We start from the raw sequence: 19810 nt of genomic DNA, 5'->3' as shown, positions 1-19810 counted from the left end.
AAGGAAGGAAGGAAGGAAGGAAGGAAGAATAAGCATCAAAGACAAAAGTTACCTATTTTACAATTTGGCCTAAAGTCCAAATAACCAAATTGGGAATCAGTTATGGAAGTAGTAGACTAGCCCTTCAGCCCTACGATCTACTATGTGAAAATGGACCAGGATATACAACATCTTCATATTTCAGGTTCCTAAATTTAAAAATGTATCCAACATAAATGAGGAATAGTCTCACATATATATGCAAACATTTATACATATTATTGTTTTTCAGTCGTATCTGACTCTTCATGTCCCCATTTGGGGTTTTCTTGGCAAAGATACCGGAGAGGTTTGCCATTTCCTTCTCCAGCTCATTTTACAAATGAGGAAACTGAGGCAAACAGGGTTAAGTGACTTGCCCAGTGTCACACAGCTAATAAGTGTCTGAGTCTGGATATGAACTCAGGAAGAGGAAGTCTTCCTGACTCCAAACCCAGTGCTCTATCCACTATTTCACGTAGCTGCTATCTATCTGTCTATCTGTCTATCTATCTATCTATCTGTCTATCTGTCTATCTATCTGTCTGTCTATCTATCTATCTATCTATCTATCTATCTATCTATCTATCTATACATAGATATAGATATATGTAGGTATAGATATAGATATATGTGTGTATGTATTGTGTATATGCGTATGTACGTATATATGTATATCTGTATGTGTATGTATATATGTGTCTATATGTATATGTATATATGTGTATAGATATCTAAACATGAGTTTAGATATCTATATCTATATAAAACATCTACATTTATATATGTATATATTTGTATACACACACATAAGCATATCTGCATCCATATATTTCAGTAAATCCATGCTTTTCTCAGTATGGGTATTCCCTTCACCATGGCAGATTACAATGTATCGATACCTTAACTACTATGATTTTTATCTTATACTTCCATAAATCTCCCATAAAATATCCACTAATGGTTTTAATATTTTGTAACTATTATGTGTGTGTTGTGTGCATACATTTATATATATGTGTGTATATATATAGTGTATATATGTGTGTGTATGTGTATATATATACATATATGTATATGTGGTATTCATATAGAACAGCTCAAGGTACAGTCCAAATTTAAGGAAGAGTTTCCACTCTTTTTTACTTTTTCCATGTCTGAAAAGATTTTTTTTTTAAAAAAGGATAAATTTGTAGCTGGATAAATATTGCACTTTTGTGTCAAATACTGTTGGTCTCCCATTTTCTAAATAGATTATAATCTTCTCAAGAACAGGGTACATGTCTTAGGCCTTTTCTGTTTACTACAGTTACTAACAGAGTGCTAAAAAAAAAAGTAAAATGACCGATAAATACCTATCAATTTGGATTTGTTAAATGGAAAATGGAGACCTACTGTCCACCATACTGATGCAAAATCCTTATGCCTTAACCCTTCTTCCCTTCTTTTCATTTCTAGCTTGATCACTCATGGCTTTGGGACTCCAGCAATATGTGCAGCCCTAAGCACTTTCCAAACTGTCCTTAGTGAAATGCTGAACTACTTGGAAAAACACACGGCACACAAAAATGGTGGAGCAGCGGATTCTGGCCAAGGACATGCCAACTCGGAGAAAGCCCCCCTGCGGAAAACTTCAGAGGCTGCCGTGAAAGAGGGCAAAACAGAAAAGACAGACTAGCTACATCAAACAGAATCTATTTCCAGAGAGTCTTGCTGCTGATATTTTTTTCTAATATATATATCATTGAGGGTGACTAATCTTCAGTGGACCAAATCTCTTCCCTCCCTTACCCCTCTGAAAAAAAAGGAAATGAAACAAAAAAAGGACAAAACAAAAAAAAACAACAAAAAAAGGAAAACAGCAGTGTAATCGTGTGATGAAATTGTCACCTTTTTTTTATTTTATGTTGCGATAAACTCCTTTTGTGCACGTATTTTATTGTTCCAAATTATCCTCATCACAGTTTTAAGCACTTCTGGACTTTGGAGAGGCAACACGTGCTTTTTCAGAAGCTAACTGATGCACTTTCTCAACCAAACGTGTAGTTAGGGACCAGGAAGCATGTCCAAAATGGGAACCACCACCAGCTTTTATGGCTCCAGCAGTTCTCTTGACTTTAACCTTGTAACAAAGAGTGCCTCTTTCCACTAAGCAAACCAAGCCAGCAATCAATCCATCAATAAATGTTTTGGAAACCTGAAAAAGGAAAGTCATGACGTTTTCTGTCCTGTGTAATAATAGCACATCTTCTGAAAGTGTGGTCACCTCCAGCAATCAGTGCCTTGGTGGTATTTTTAAAATTCCAGAGATCTAGGCCCCCTTTACCTCTTACCCCAAAGCTAGGTTGAGTTTCCAATAGCTTAAGATGAGAACCACACAACAAAATACTGAAGTGAGAAGGAACCTTTCTCCCCCACTACTCAAATCACCACCTAACAAGTCAAGAAAATGCCCATTAGTGGGATTGGGGTAAAGGATGAGGATAAGGCAAACTCCCTATGCCCAAGAGTTAACATACAATGAAGTGGAAAGTTGGAAGTATTCGGGAATGTGATAGGCAATAAGAAACATGCAGAGACAACTGCTAAGAGACGAGGGAATGCACATGAAAGAAGGTGGCCTCTGGACATCCCTTGGAGCCCAGTAACTTAAGATTGTACAGTGAAGATGAGAGCTCATCGCTCTCTAACCTTTGCCCGTCTATGTCCATCCTAATATCTGAGTTCCAACATTGCAGCAAAGCCTTTGTAGCAGCAAAAATATTCAGGTCTGTGTTCAGAAAAGTGAGAAACACAATGATTAGAGAGATCTTATGCTTTTAAGATGCTTCTTTTTTTTCACAGCTTGTTCTGAAATCTTCATGGTCCTTTAGTTAAAATAAAGAAAAAAGCAAAAAAAAATAAACAAACAAAAAAACAAAAACAAAACTCAGAACACGTTCCTCAACAATTCTATACCAAAAGGCAGTGGCAGATAAGCCCAGGCTTTTAGAAACATCTGATTGATAACATATTAGCCCTTCTACTGTGAACATTTTGTAGACTTCCAGTCTGATGAGAATAGAAGACATTCTTTATGTCAACAAATGCGTGTATTAATTTCAATGCATCCAGAATATAAAAAACAATAGTTTAGCCTGAATGCTCACTTCCCTTAAAGATGTCTTTTAAGTGGTATAATAATAGCCTACATTTAAACAACATTTTAAGGTTGCAAAGCACTTGATATTATCTCCCTCGATTTTCTCAACAATCCTGTCAAGTAGGTTATAAAAGGTAATAAAAGTAGGTAGTAAAGATGAAGAAACAGAGTCAGAGAGCTTAAGTGACTTACCTCTGCTATTTAACTAAGGTAAGCTTACAAAGGGAACATTTGATCTTAGCCAAAAATAAAGAATAGACTCATTCGCCAGAAGACATGTATATTTAACAGAATAGAAAGAAGACTTAGAAATATAAATTAATCAGCTGTGAGACTCAGAGGGAGCCATTTTTACCAAGGCCAGATAGCTACTTAGTGACACAGGCAAGGCTCAAATTCCAGAGAGGGGAATAAGCATTCCATTAAGCACCTATTATGTGCCAGACACCATGCTAATGGATTCACAAATATTAGGGCTTATGATTTCAAGGTCAGAGTCCTTTCCACTCCACTATGTCCATATCCCATGCTCCCTCCAAAAGTTCATGCCCTGTTACTACACCCATGGTTCTTGACAGAATCTAGGATTTTTTTGACAGAATCCAGCATTTTAACATCAGGGACACACACTCATATTTCTTAAAGCCATTTAGCCTTTTACAATTCAAGTCTTGCATTGAAAATAGGCCATGCAACCAAATGAAACTTTATATTTCCCGGTTACCTGAAGGGCCACACAGAGGAGGGAGTATGAAATATAGAAATGCTAAAACAAACGTTTGTGTGGCTGTGATTCTATCTTGTATGTGATTCTAGCTTGTTCTTTTCTCCATCCTCGCTCCTACCGTTTTGTTTAATTTTGTGGCTTACAAAAAAAAAGTTTTGGCTTTAAAAAGAATTGATTATTTTTTCCAATTAAATAGAAAAAAGGAAATACATTCTACTGCAGCCCCAAATCTCAGTCCAAGGGTAAATAAAGACTGTCATTTTTTACCATGCTGAAGAGGCATTCCAAGAATTTACAATTCCCACATGAAGCAAAAATGATAAATGATTCAGTGTAATAAATGACTATAAAAATACTCGTATAATGTAGATTTCTAAGTATGGCTATATACTTTAATTTCCCCTTCCTGCTAACTGTTAAAATCTTATATTACAACATTTCATATGCATTTGATATGATAAATGCAAAGTAAATGTCTCATAGGTATATCTTGTGTCAAAAATCCACCGATTATACATTACCAGGAAACAAATTAATAGATTATACTTGTGTTAGCACTTCTGTTTTCAGTCTAAGTGAATTTATAGGTTTCTGCTATTATCATATTTTAGCATATCAAAGGACTAAAAAAGTATTAGCCTTGGGTACAAAAGAGTAAATATAAATACAGTTCTACCTGCCAGATATTTTCACTGAAAGTCCCTAATGGGGACAGGAGTTGTCAATTACCTCCACAAACCAGCAGGACATGTTGTTTGATGAATCTGGGCCATGATGTTTTCAGTCATTTGTTTTTTTTTTTTTTATGATCACATTTTAGTAATCATTTTTATTACATTCTCACCCTACTACAACCAAAGGATTCTTCAACTCTGTAAGTTTTTTATAGGTTCATTCTATCCAATCTGCTTATTCCATTATATTTTCAAAATTTTTCTTCAGTAAGGAAATGTAGCACACTGATTGTGAGTAGACAAGTAGAGCTACAAAAAGAAATACACACACACGAACACAAATATACACCCAGATAGCAGCAGAGGCAAAGGAACAGACTCTGGCACTAGGCTACAAATGTATATTTAATAGAAAAGGAAGATGATTTAGAAACAAATTAAAGTTCTACTTGTAGCTACATTGGACAGTTTTAAAAATATTTTAATAAGTGATATAAATGTTAAGAAAATCTTCCCAATGTCAATTATCATTTACCCATCAAAAAGATGTCTAATTATATTTACATGAACTTAATATAGAAAAATAAATATCACTTAATTTAAATTCCTTACTTCCAAGGTCAAGGAATATTCATTAGTTACATGCCTATATGTAGCAATATTTGTGGTGGTGGCTTATTCTAAGAATACTTCAGTACTCATTTTAGAAATCACTGTCCCAACTACTTTGCATTGATACATTTTGACATGTTTGGTGAAAGAAATGCAAACCCAAACTTTTAATTACTAAATATTTATTTGTTTTCGGTTGGGAAAGAGCAGGGGTCTAGAAAGAGGACCAGTCTACACACCTCCCTTCCTTTCAAATGCCTTAAAAAAATAAAGACAATTTCACCTGGCATCCTGATTCCTTTTCCTCTTCTATTCTCCTTTAGGAATAGGTTTTCTTCACCAGCTTGGACTGGGGCTTTTGTCTCATTAGCAGCAGTGAGATTTCTGCTCAAGGTTTGAAATTGACTGTTTGTCACCTGTATATTTGAAGGTCAAATGGTCATGTACATTTGTATCAATAATAATCATTATTATGAATAATTAAATTAATAAAATGTTTCCCCAAATTTTTTCCTCCCATTTATTGACTCCTAAGAATCTTTTGAGATAAAAAAATTCATGAAATATATTCCTCAGATTCAACATTTGCCCGTTTGTCTTTCCTTTGTACTTGCTTAAATTTTTGATTGATAAAATTAATTCCTGGAACCCTGAAGGTGCCATTTTTACTATCAAGTTCACTTACAGATGATAAAACTAGTTATCTCTTCCACAGAGAAAAAACTACACACATATACACATAGATCTGTGTATATATACACATATACATATATGTTAACCTGTAACGTATGTCTATATAGATATGTTTAAGATTAGGTCTCCTTAGATCACACAAGATGAAGTAAAGGGGTTACTCTTGGGGCTAATCATATTGCTGATTGGAACAGAAGTTTTGACCTGCTCTATTTCTGACCTGGGCCCATTTAGCACTCCTTAGGCACCCCTCCCCCACCCCACTCCTGTCCCCAGAGTCTCATCGTATTGACACTAAACTTGGTATGGATATCCAATAAGTTTAGCCCAGTGCTTCTTAGAAGTGTCAAGCTCAATACATCCCCAACCCCAGTCTCAGACATGTGCCTCCCCAATCTGACTAGTATGGCTTTTTTAAAAATCAGTTTTATCAGAGATGGTTATGCTTAATAACTTGATCTGGCCAAGCATAGAGAATTTCAGGGCTTGCTCAGAACTTAGGCAAACCACTTTTATCTAGAAATCACTTCTTGGCTTTTTCCATAATTTCACTTCTCTTGAACAGAAAATATTTTGATTTTATCCCAACTCCTAACCACTTAATACAAAGTGAAATTGGCAAGACCAAGATATTAAAGAAAACAAGGAACCAACAGAACAAAAATGAAAAGGTAGAGAATATTGAAATAAAATTTATACTGCCAGATATTTCAAATCAGAGTCAGGTTATTTCATGTTCCGGGCCTGTTAGCATTATTATCAAGATTTTCCTGGAACTATCTCATGCACATTAAGAGTCTTATGCTTTATTAGAAATTCCATGAGTGCTTTTTAAGGCTTACTGTGAAAAAGTAAGAAGTATTTGAATTTTCTTACATTGACATGGAAAACCTTTCAAAGTTTGATTCTCAGTGTGTAAGTCCTTTGAATAAATTGCTAAACAACGGAATTGAATATATGTATATGTATATAGATGTATGTATGTGCATGTGTATATACACACACATACATTTACTATATATACACACATCTATATGTGTGTATATATCTATATCTATCTATATACATATATATGGGTGTGTGTATGTGTACATATACAGGGTGTTCATAAAGTCCACATGCAATTTAAAATAGTTGTGACTTTGTAACTATATGTGATAGAAAGAATCTGTAAAAAGCAAAAGAAAGAAGAAACACTTAATTTTTTTATTGTTCTTGTTAATTTTCAGTATGTCCACCATCATTACTAATACAAAGGGTAATAAGAGTCTGTAGTTCATGGAAAATATTTTCAAGCCGATTTTCAGTAATGCCAGCAATCACACCAGTTATCCTAACTTGCAAGTCTTCTTTAGATCGAGGTTTGGTTGAATAAGCATTAGTCTTCACATGTCCCCATAAAAAGAAATCCAATGGAGTCAAATCTGGCAGATGTGGAGGCCAAGAAAATGGTAGACTTTGGACAGCAGTGGTAGATTTTAGTTTAGCCAACCAAAGAACATATTTTACTTTCTCTTCTAGTGAAGCCATGAGTCAACAGTAATCCTGAAAAATATGTAATTTTTAAATTGAATTTCTAAAAATAAAATTAACACAAAATTTCTAAAGGCAAAAATAAACTAGATACATCAAGCTATCTAATCCTTGCTGCAGATTCTTTCTGTCACATATAGTTACAAAGTTACAACTATTTTAAATTGCACACAGACTTTATGGACACCCTGTATATATATAAAATGTTGTTCATCCTTTGTTTTCAAAGAGGACCGAGGGTGGTGGTCTTGACTTCAGTGTTAAGTGAGGCAGAATTGCACAAAGTTATCAGCTTCACTGTCTCCAGAGTCATCAAAGTCCAGTGGTAAGACAAAAGTCAAGATGACTGCAGATGGCCTGGGATGCAGTGGATGACCTTGGTATCTTCGATAGCTAACCAAGCTCCAAACACTCAATAGCACCTTCTTCAGCCACCTGTAGCAACAATCTGCTAGCGGCTACTGTGACTGTGTAAAACCACCAACAACAGCACACAGGAAGGGCTGCCAACACAGGTTCTTTGATCTGCTTTTCTAAGGAAAGCAACTTTAAGGGGTTAACAATCTCAGTTTAATCAAACACACACACACACACACACACACACACACACACACATATATGTATATCATTCACTTAGTTCAGGGTGAAAAGATCAGATCCCTGAACTTCAAAGCAAATACAAAAAGAAATTACAAACATCAACAGACAGATCTTGTCTGATCAAATCACAATACATAGTTACCAGAGAAGCACCAATATCTATCTGGGTTAACAAAGCCGGGGGATAGTTACACGGCTTGCCCAGAGTCTCAATACTCCTTCCATGAGTGAGCCCCAAAGGTCAGACACCACACTCCCCTCAATTATATCCTGTTCAGAGCCCTGAGGGCTCTGACCTCTCCCAAGCTGGGTGTGTGAAAGCTCCTCATCATCCCTCAGTATCACATCATATACAAGTCAATGACTCCTGATTGTCTTAGTGCTGAGAACCATTCCAAGACAAGATCCCACTTTACCAGCCCCATTCAAACAAAGGCGAGAATCATTAAAGGCATTTAAGAGAAGAATAGCAAAAAGCCCTGTCCTGATTACCATTATACCACCTTCATGGCCATTGGAACAAATTGTTCTCATCTGCCCATTATGTTGGGAGAAATCTTCACGTGTTTCACATGCACATCCCCCTAACTCACTGATGAGTTTGAGATTTGTTGGTCACCCTCAACTGGTTTAGCCCATCTACTGAGACAGTTTTACTGGAGTATGGCTTCTGTGCATTCCTTGGACCCACAGGTGAGAGTTGAATAAAAAATAAAAAGTTGAATAAAAAGATGGATAAGCAGCCCTAAAAAGGGTTTGGCAAGCTCTCACACCAGTCTTCCCTTAACACCCCATACACACACACACACACACACACACACACACACACAAACACAATTGAAGAATAAAAAAGATTGTGGAGCTCCTAGTCCATGGACTAGAAACCATCTTTATAGATTCTGTCCAACAAGATTTTTCTCCATTCAAGTTGGTGATTTCATTACAGGCAGCTACAAATGTCTCCACTCACTTGACAGTTGCAGATTGTTAATTCTCTGTATCTTAGACAGTTGCCTTTAGACCAAGGTACTGACATGAGAGGCCTGAATGACTTGCATCTGGTCATATACAAGCCCAGCATATGACAGAGGCAGGATGTGGAACCAGCTCTCCCCAACTGCAAGACAAGACTGACACCCACTGTACGCCTACTATTCAATACAGAACAGATAACTAAATCTGCAAGTGTGCTAGGTAGAACACTGAAATGAGTGTAAATGTGCTTACTGTTCGTATTTCTTCCTTTGAGTTCTATTCATAAACAGTCAAAAGTCAGCACTTTCCTAAGCATAATGCCAAAAACTAATAGCAATTCTTTCTCTTCCTCTCCCTTCCTTTCTTCCTTCCTTCCTTCCTTCCTTCCTTCCTTCCTCCCTTCATTCATTCATTCCTTCATTCCCTTTCTCTCTCCCTCCCCTTTTCCCCTCTTTTTCTCTCACCATGATTCATTGGTATAGGGTATTTCTGTTGAGATAACTGCTTCTACTAATTCAAATCAGGGGCTGTTTCACAACTCATACTCTTTAGAGAATTGCTTAGAGCACTGAGGAGTACAAATGTTTTCAGCAACCTCTAAATTTCTGCATTATGGAATCAAACCTTGGCACTCCACTCTTATTACAATTCTTCCTAGTAGCAGTAAGACTTCAAATTTAAAATGGCCCCTGGAAAATGTATCCAGAGGATCTTTCTGAAAAGAAGATCCCTACTTGCATACCCTTCCTCAAAAAAAAAAGTACAGATTACAAAACTACAATCTATATGGAAGACTTTCTAGGAGTGTTCTTTGTAGGTTAAACAATCCAAACTCTTGAAATTCTTTTACTTCCTTGGAGAAAAAGTACCATGCAATATCCTACCAAAAGCTCAAGTCAGATGAATATCTTACATCAAAATCTTAGAGCGAATAGGCCTCTTTAAGAAGCCAGTCAAGGGATGGCCCCTTTAAGCAGAAGAATGGGCCTTATCTCATTCAAAGTGAGAACCTGAAAAGGCCTTAGCCTAAAAGGGCCAGGGTCTCCCATTGCATCCTGAGTCATCTCCAGTAGTCCTGATAAGTATCAGGTTACTGGATCCAGATGGCTCTGGAAGAGAAAATGAGGCTGGTGACCTTGCATAGCCCTCCCTCACTCAAATCAAAGTCAACCACAAGTCATGTCATCATTTTTCCTGATGTCATGGTCCTCTTCGAAAATGAAGGACAAACAAAATTCACTTTCAAAGACTCTGTTATCAGCTTTTTGAATCTCTAGCCCTGACCACAGCCCTGAGTTCCAGTACCACATTTCCAAATACCAGCTGATCATCTCTACTGAGACTAGCTAGTGCATCAGGGTCAACATATTCCAAACTGAATTCAATGCCTTCTTCCCCCACCTGCCCTTCCTCCCCTAATTCTCCATTTCTGGGAAGACATCAAAGTAATTAATTTCACCAACATTTACTACTACCATTCTCTCAGTTACCCAGGCTCAAAACATTAGTGATCTTTGACTCTTCCTTCTTCCTTAAGTTCTCTTCCCCAATTACATTGAATCAGATGCCACATAGTGGGTGAATGGCTTATGAAGACACCTTGAAACCCTAATAATTACCTAAATGCTAATTACCCTAGGGAGATATGTAGAATTAATGGGAGGTCTTACCAGTTCTACTCCTGTTGCATCTCTACTATCTCCTTTTCGCCACCAGTTATTTGAGCCCAAAATTATCTCTTTCCTGTACTACTGCAACAATTTCCTAAATTTTCTGTGAGTCCCAACTGTTTTCCATTTCTAATCTTTTTGGAGAATGAAGAGGAGGAAGAAGAAGGAGGAGAGAAAGAGGAAGGGTGGGAGGAAGGGGATGAGGAAGGGGAGAAGGAGGAAGAATAGAAGGAGAGGAAAAGAAGAAAAGAAGGAAGGAAAAAGAAAAGAAAGGAGGAATGGGGGAGGAAAGAGATATAAGATAGAAAAAAGAAAAGGAGAAGAAGAAAGGAAGGGAGGGAGAAAAGGTCATGAAAGCATTTTTTAAAACTCATGGTTGGTCGCTTGGTTGTTGTCCTTCATTTTCAAAGAGGACCAAAATGACATCACTATGTTAGAGTCAAGTTACAGTGTGTCCCACTGTGGCTGATCAGACCAATAGAAGCTCACAATGCTGTACCACAAGTTGGACACAAATAGTCTATGTGGATATTTTGAGTAGATTCTCTGAATTTGCACTCTTTTGAGCTACTTCAGTTCTGCAGAGCACAGCTCCTTCTTTGAGGTGGGTATGCCATGCTATCTGGCTTTGCCGATGTTTCCCACGTCACCCAATGAATTCAAAAGTTTTTCATAGAGACCTTGAGAGTATCTCTGTATCACTTCTTCTGATCACCATGTGAGGGCTTTCCTTTTGTGAGCTCTCCATAAGATAGTCTTTTAGGCAAGTGCACATTTGGCATTTGAGCAATGTGCTCAGCCCATCAGAGTTGCCCTCTCTGCAATAGAGTTTGAATGCTTGGCAGCTTAGTTCTAGAAAGGACCTCAGTGTCTGGTATCTTATCCTGCTAGGTGATCTTCAGAATCTTCCTAAGACAATTCAAATGGAAGCCATTCAGTTTCCTGGCATGGAACTGGTATACTGTCCACATTTCACAGGCATACAATGAAGTCAGCACAACGGCTTTGTAGATCTTCAGTTTGGCAGTCTGTCTAATACCCCTCCTCTCCCAAACTTTGCTTTGGAGCCTCCCAAACACTAAACTAGCTCTGGAAATGCATGTGTCAACCTCACCATCTATGTGTATATCCCTGGAAAGTATACTGCCAGGGTAAGTGAACTTATCCACAGCATTCAAAACTTCTCCAGTTGTTGTAACAAATGGTTCCAGATATGGATGGTGTGGTGCTGGCTGGTGGAGCACCAGTGTTTTCTTGGTGCTAATTGTTAGGCCAAAATTTATCATGAGCATCAGAGAATCTATCGATATTTCATTGCATCTCAGCTTCAGAGGTTTCATTGAGTGCACAATCATCTGTGAACAAAAAATCATGCACTAACTCTCTCTCCACTTCAGTCTTGGCTTGTAGCCTTTTCAAATTAAATAATTTACCATCAGTATGGTAGCTGACCTTGATGCTGTGTTCATGCTCACTGAAGGCCTCTGACAAGATTGCTGAAAACATCTCAGAAGATAATAGAAAGAAGTTCATAAGGAAAAATAGGTAAGTAAGGCATCTTTGAAAATAACATGTTGGTTCCAGTAAGCAGTAAGTCGCTATTACTCTCCTTTTTTTTACCTCTTAAAAAACCAGAAAATAGCACCCCAGAAAAAATCCTGCAATAGTGGAGCCAGCAGAAAGATGGAGTGGAGCATTCTCTTAGCCTGGGAAATTTGGAGGATCAGCAAGAAAGGTCTGTTTCACTAAGGTAAAAGGTGAGTGCATTCCAGGACAGGAAGTGTCCGAGCAAGCCAGGGGCAAGCCCCACTTCAGCAAACCAGTGGCAGTTCCTGAGCTCTAGGGTGGTGGTACAGGCAAAAGCAAAGCAACCAAAAAGGCAAAAAAAAAAAAAAAACAACCCAGGAACCCCCACATGCCTTAGCATAGCCAGGGGAACCAGCAGACTCCAGCTCAGAGAACCACCATGTGTGTACAGCCCTGGGCAGATAGGCATCCCCCAGCAGCTGACCTCCATGCATTCAGTGCAGCCATAGGTGAATAAGTGTCCTCCAGTGGCCAAACCTCCTTGTTTTCTGGTGCAACCCTGGGTGGGCAGACATCCTCCAGTAGCAGACCTCCCTTTACTTCAGCATTGGCCCCAGGTGAGCAGGTATCCTCCAGCAACCAAATCTCCCTGTGCTTCAGCGCAGCACTGGGGAAATGCAGAAAAACCCCACCTGGCCTCAGTGCGCGCGCACACACACACACACACGACTAGGACCCCAACTCAGCACCAGGTAAGCTTCCAGACCCCTATGGCTTCCAGCTGCCAGCACCTGATGCACCAGTACACAAAGCCAGTGACCAGGCCCCTGGCCCCCAGCACAAGAAGCTTGGGACAGTGCCCTCTGTGCTCAAGCAGGAGAGCTCAACTTTAAAAGCCAGGAAATAGTCAACAGCATAAGCAAAAAGCAGAAAGAACATTGACCGTAGAGAATTACTATGGTGACAGGGAAAGTCAAAACACAAACTCAGAATAAGACAACATTGTCAATATACCTACATCTGAAAACCTCAAAGGGAAATATCAATTGGTCCCAAGCCCAAAAAGTTTCTTGATAGAGCTCAAGAAAGATTTTAAAAGTCAAATAAGAGAAGTGGAAGAAAAATTGGGAAAAGAAATGAGAGGTATGCAAGAGAGAGTCAACAGCTTGGAAAAGGAAGGACAAAAATTGTCTGAAAAAAACAGCAAAGTACAATTGGCTGAATGGAAAAGGAGGTACAAAAATCCACTGAAGAGAAGAACTCCTTAAAAAGCAGAATTGGCCATATGGAAAGGAAGGTACAAAAATTCACTAGGAGAACTCCTTAAAAAGTAGAATTGGTCAAATGGAAAAGGAGGTACAAAAGCTAACTGAAGAAAACAATTCATTAAAAATTAGAACTGGCCAAATGGAAGCTAATGACCCTATGAGACATTAAGAATCAGTCAAACAAAATCAAAAGAATGAAAAAAATAGAAGGAAATGTAAAAGACCTCATTGGAAAAGCAACTGACCTGGAAAATAGATCCAGAAGAGATAATGTAAGAATTATTGGTCTACCTGAAAGCCATGATCAAATCCCCAATTAAATATCAATTTAGAAACTGTGAAAATCAAAGGACTGATTAATAATATTGAAATTAAGAAAACTATTAAACTAATAAATAAAACTAAGAGCTGGTTTTATGAAAAAAAAACAATAAAATAGATAAACCTCTGGTTAATTTGATTAAAAAAAAACAGATTGCCAGTATCAAAAATGAAAAAGATGAATTCACCACCAATGAAGAGGAAATCAAAACAATCATTAGGAGCTATTTTACCTAACTGTATGCCAATAAATCTGACAATCTCAGTGAAATGGATGAATATTCACAAAAATATAAATTGCCCAAATTAACAGAGGAGGAAATAAAATACTTAAATAACCCCCTTTCAGAAAAAAAAAATTGAACAAACCATCAATGAACTCCCTAAGGAAAAATCTTCCAGGCAAAATGGATTCACAAGTGAATTCTACTAAACAGTTAAAGAGCAATTAATTTCATTATTATATAAACTATTTGGAAAAAAATAAGCAAATAAGTCCTATCAAATTCTTTCTATGATACAAATATGGTTCTGATACCTAAGCCAGGAAGAGCCAAAATAGAGAAAGAAACTTATAGACCAATTTTCCTAATGAAAATAGATGCCAAAATTTTAAAGAAAATATTAGCCAAGAGATTACAGCAACTTATCATGAGGATAATACACTATGACCAAGTGGGATTCATACCAGGAATGCAGGGTTGGTTCAATATTAGAAAAACTATCAGCATAGTTGACCATATAAATAACAAAATTAACAGAAATCATATGATTATCTTCATAGATGCAAAAAAAAACTTTTGATAAAATACAGCACCCATTCCTATTGCAAATGCTAGAGAGCATAGGAATCAATGGAGTTTTCCTTAAAATGATAAGCAGCATCTATCTAAAATGATCAGCAAGCATTATATGTAATGGGGATAAGCTAGAAGCATTTCCAATAAGCTTAGGGTTGAAACAAGGATGCCCATTATCACTATTGTTATTCAGTATCGTACTAGAAATGTTAGCTCTAGCAATGAGAAAAGAAAAAGAAATTGAAGGAATTAGGACAGGCAGTGAAGAAACAATGCTGTCACTCTTTGCAGATGATATAATGTTATACTTAGAGAATACTAAAGAATCAACTAAAAAACTACTTGAAATAATTAACAACTTTAGCAAAGTTGTAGGACATTAGATAAACCCACATAAATCATTGGCATTTCTAAATATTACTAACAAAGCCCAGCAGCAAGAAACAGAAAGAGAAATTCCATTTAAAGTAACTATAGACAAGATAAAATATTTTGGAGTCTGCTTGCCAAGACAAACCCAGGAAGTGCATGAACACAATTACAAAACACTTTTCACACAAATAAAGTCAGATCTAAACAATTGGAAAAATATCAGTTGCTCATGGTTAGGCAGAGCTAATGTAATAAAAATGACAATTCTACCTAAACTAATTTACTTATTCAGTGCCATACCAATCAAACTACCAAAAATTATTTTATAGAGCTAGAAAAAATAATAACACAATTTATCTGGAAGAACAAAAAGTCCAGAATATCAAAGAAAATAATGAAAAGAAATGAAAGGGAAGGTGGCTTAGCCGTACCAGATCTAAAACTGCATTATAAAGGAGCAATCATCAAAACTACTTGGTTCTGGCTAAGAAATAGTGGTAGATCAGTAGAATAGGCTAGGTACACAAGACACAGTAGTCAATGACCATACTAATCTACTGTTTGATAAGCCCAAAGACTCCAGCTTGCGGGATGAGAACATATTATTTAACAAAGATTGTTGGGAAATCTAGAAAATAGTATGGTAGAAACTAGGCATAGACCAGCATCTTACACCCTATACCAAGATAAGGTCAAAATGGGTACATGACTTAGACATAAAGAGTAAGACTATAGGCAAATTAGGAGAATAAGGAATAGTTTACCTGTCAGATCTACGGAGAATGGAAGAATTTATGACCAAACAAGAGATAAAGAATATTAAGAAGTGTAAATGGATAATTGTGATCACATTAAGGTAAAATGTTTTTGCACAAAGTTAATGCAACCAAGACTAGAAGGGAAGCAGAAAGCTGGGAAATTAGAATCTCTGATAAAGGCCTCATTTCTAAAATATATGGAGAACTGGGTCAAATTTATAAAAAATACAAGTCATTCTCCAATTGCTAAATGGTCAAAGGATATGAACAGGCAGTTTTCAGATGAAGAAATTAAAGCTATCTATAGTCATATGAAGAAATATTCTAAATCCCTATTGATTAGAGAAATGCAAATTAAAATAACTCTGAGGTACCAGATCACACCTATTAGATTGATTAACATGACAAAACAGGAAAATCACAAATGTTGGAGAAGTGGGAAAACTGGAATACTAATATATTGTTGGTGAGTTTTGAACTGATCCAAACATTCCAAAGAGTACTTTGGAACAATGTCCAAAGGATTATAAAGCTGTGCATACCAAGCAATACCACTTCTTGATCTGTATCCCAAAGAGATCATAAAAATAGGAAAAGGATCCACACGTACAAAAATATTTTTAGCAGCTCTTTTTGTGGTAGCAAAGAATTGGAATTTGAAGGGATACCCATCAATTGAGGAATGGCTGATCAAGTTGTGGTATATGAATGTAATGAAATACTATTGTTCCATAAGAAATGATGAGCAGGTGGACTTCAGAAAAAAACCTGCAAAGACTTACAGGAACTGATGCTGCGTAAAGTAAGCAGAACCAGGACAACATTGTGCACAGTAACAGCAACATTTTGTGATGACCAACTTTGCTGGATTTAACTCTTCTCAGCAGTACAAGGATCTAAGACAACTTTAAAAGACTCATGATGGAAAATGCTATCCACATCCAGAGAAAGAACTATGGAATCTGGATACAGATCAAAGCATACTATTTTTTCTCTCTCTTTTTTTGTTTCTTCTTTCTTGTGGTTTTCCCCTTTGGTTCTAATCCTTCTTTACTACATGACTAATGTGGAAATATGTTTAATATATTGTGCATCTATCAGATTGAACTCTGTCTTGGGAGGGGAGAACAGAAGGAGGAAGGGAAAATTCAGAACTCAAAATTTTATAGAAGTGAATGTTGAAAACTAAAAAAAAAGAAAATGTAAAGAAAAGAAAAAACATGTTGAATGCATTACATATGTTATATATGTGTATAATATTTTTAAAAGCAAGTTGTAGGTAACATTTGAATTCTCACACATAATCTAAATTTCTGTTCTCCTTTATATATGAGAATATTCTTTTTTGGTGTTCATTAAAATTTGATTAAAAATAAAATGAATAATTCAGGGAGGCATGATCTGATACAAAATGAAGTTAAACTACATACACAAAGAAAAACTTTATAGACAAAGACTACATCAGTGCAAATGGAAAGAACAATAATTTTTTAAAATTTGAAATTAAACACTCTACAATTATAATTTGTGCCAATTTAGTGGCATCAGCCTGGATCTTCTTTTTTAAGAAGCGTATGGAGCCCTCCTCGATATCTCCTTTCTCTAACACAGGTCAGTCCTGACTTCTCATTCTCCTTTTTTTTAAAATTTTTTTTAGGTTTGAAGTATGTTATTTTTTATTAATTTATTTATTTTTAGTTTGCAACATTCATTTCCACAAAATTTTGAGTTTCGAATTTTCTCTCCATCTGTACCCTCCCCGCACCCCAAGATGGCATGTATTCTGATTGCCCCTTTCCCCAGTCTGCCCTCCCTTCTATCACCCCACTCCTCCCCTTATCCCCTTCCCCCTTACTTCCTCACAGGGCCAGATAGATTCCTATACCCCATTGCCTGTATATCTTATTTCCCAGTTGCATTTAAAAACAATTTTTTACCATTTGTTTTTAGAACTTTTAGTTCCAAATTCTCTACCTTCTTCCCTGCCCACCTCCCCTCCCTGAGAAGGCAAGCAATGCAATATAGGTTATACATGTATCATTATGCAAAACACTTCTATAAGTCATTTTGCAAAAGACTAACTATATTTCCCTCCATCCTATCCCTTCTCCCATTTATTCAATTTTCTCCTTTGACCCTGTCCCTTTCAAAAGTATTTGCTTTTGACTACCCGCTCCCCCAATCTATCCTCCCTTCTATCATCTTCCCCCCTCTTATCCCCTTCCCCCCTACTTTCCTATAGGGTAAGATACCCATTTGAGTGTGTATGTTATTACCTCCTTATGTCAAATCCAATGAGAGTAAGTTTCACTCATTCCCTTTCACCTCCTCCCTCTTCCCTTCCCTTACAACAGCTTTTTCTTGCCTCTTTTATGTGAGATAATTTACCACATTCTATCTCTCCCTTTTCTCCTTCTCCCAATATATTCTTCTCTCACCCCTTAATTTTATTTTTTAGATATCATCCCTTCATATTCAAGTCACCCTGTGCCCTCTGTGTGTGTGTGTGTGTACATGAGTTACAAATATCATCTTTCCATGTAAGAATGTAAACAGTTCAATTTTAGTGAGTCCCTTATGATTTCTCTTTCCTGTTTACCTTTTCATGCTTCTCTTGATTCTTGTATTTGAAAGTCAAATTTTCTATTCAGCTCTGGTCTTTTCATCAAGAATGCTTGAAAGTCCTCTACTTCATTGAAAATCCATTTTTTCCCCTGAAGTACTCAGTTTTGCTGGGTAAGTGATTCTTTGTTTTAATTCTAGTTCCTTTGACCTTCAAAATATCATATTCCAAGCCCCTCAGTCCCTTAATGTAGAAGCTGCTAGATCTTGTCTTATCCTGATTGTATTTCTACAATACTCAAATTGTTTCTTTCTGACTGCTTGTAATGTTTTCTCCTTGACCTGGGAACTCTGGAATTTGGCTGTAATATTCCTAGGAGTTTTCTTTTTGGGATTTTTTTCAGGAGGTGATCACTAGATATTTGCAATTTCTATTTTACCCTCTGGTTCTAGAATATCAGGGCAGTTTTCCTTGATAATTTCTTGAAAGATGATGTGTAGGCTCTTTTTTTGATCATGGCTTTCAGGTAGTCCAATAATTTTAAAATTACCTCTCCTGGATCTATTTTCCAGGTCAGTGGTTTTTCCAATGACATATTTAACATTGTCTTCTATTTTTTTATTCTTTTGGTTCTGTTTTATTATTTCTTGATTTCTCATAAAGTCATTAGCTTTCATTTGCTCCAATCTAATTTTTAAGAAATTATTTTCTTCAGTGATCTTTTGGATCTCCTTTTCCATTTGTCCAATTCTGCTTTTTAAGGCATTCTTCTCCTTATTGGCTTTTTGGACCTCTTTTGCCATTTGGGTTAGTCTATTTTTAAGGTGTTATTTTCTTCAGTATTTTGAGGGGGTTCCCCTTTAGCAAGCTATTGACTCATTTTTCATAATTTTCTTGCATCACTCTCATTTCTCTTCCCAATTTTTCCTCTATTTCTCTTACTTGATTTTCCAAATCCTTTTTGAGCTCTTCCATGGCCTGAGACCAGTTCATATTTTTCTTGGAGGCTTTTGATGTAGGATCTTTGACTTTGTTGTCTTTTTCTTGCTTTATGTTTTGGTCTACTTTGTCACCAAAGTAAGATTCTATATATACTCTGAGTTTTTTTACTTTCTGCTCATTTTCCCAGCCAACTACTTGACTTTTGAGCTTTTTGTCAAGGTATGACTGCTTCTAGAGTGGAGAGTGCTCTGTCCCAAGTTTCAGGGGTTTTGTGCTGCTGTTTTCAGAGCTACTTTTAGACACCTGTAACTTTTCAGTCCTTCTGAAGGAGTATGATCCATTGAGAGATGTTTACTCCTCTCCTGTCCTGTGCTCTGGTCTGTTAGTGAAAACACTCTTTTCTGCTTTGTAACTGTCAGGAGGACTCCCTCTCCACAGCCACCACAAACTCTGCAACACCAGTGTTCCTCCTCACCCGAGGACTGCCAACCAGGACTGTGACCCCAATCCAATCAGGGCAAAGCAGGAGAATCCTGCCTCAGTGCCAGCAAAGAGATCCATGCACTCCTGCTCTGATCAGCCACTTGCTTCCCGCCCCACCCTCCCCACCCCTCA

The 19810-nt window shown here is 37.0% G+C and overlaps 1 protein-coding gene across 1 annotated transcript in view; it reads left to right on the top strand.

Annotated features, from left to right (window-relative positions):
* The window catches only part of TFAP2D (transcription factor AP-2 delta), an 85200-nt gene extending 83392 nt beyond the window's left edge, over nucleotides 1–1808 (top strand). The window contains exon 8 of the mRNA XM_036768711.1: nucleotides 1477–1808. Coding sequence (XP_036624606.1) covers nucleotides 1477–1696 — 220 coding nt within the window. The 3' untranslated portion in view covers nucleotides 1697–1808. The remainder of the gene's footprint in view (nucleotides 1–1476) is intronic.
* The last annotated feature ends 18002 nt before the right edge of the window (nucleotides 1809–19810 follow it).

Source organism: Trichosurus vulpecula, chromosome 7 (assembly GCF_011100635.1).
Source record: "Trichosurus vulpecula isolate mTriVul1 chromosome 7, mTriVul1.pri, whole genome shotgun sequence".
Lineage (NCBI taxonomy): Eukaryota > Metazoa > Chordata > Mammalia > Diprotodontia > Phalangeridae > Trichosurus > Trichosurus vulpecula.
The sequence above is the reverse complement of the archived record's forward strand: the minus strand, read 5'-3'. Positions and strand labels throughout refer to the sequence as shown.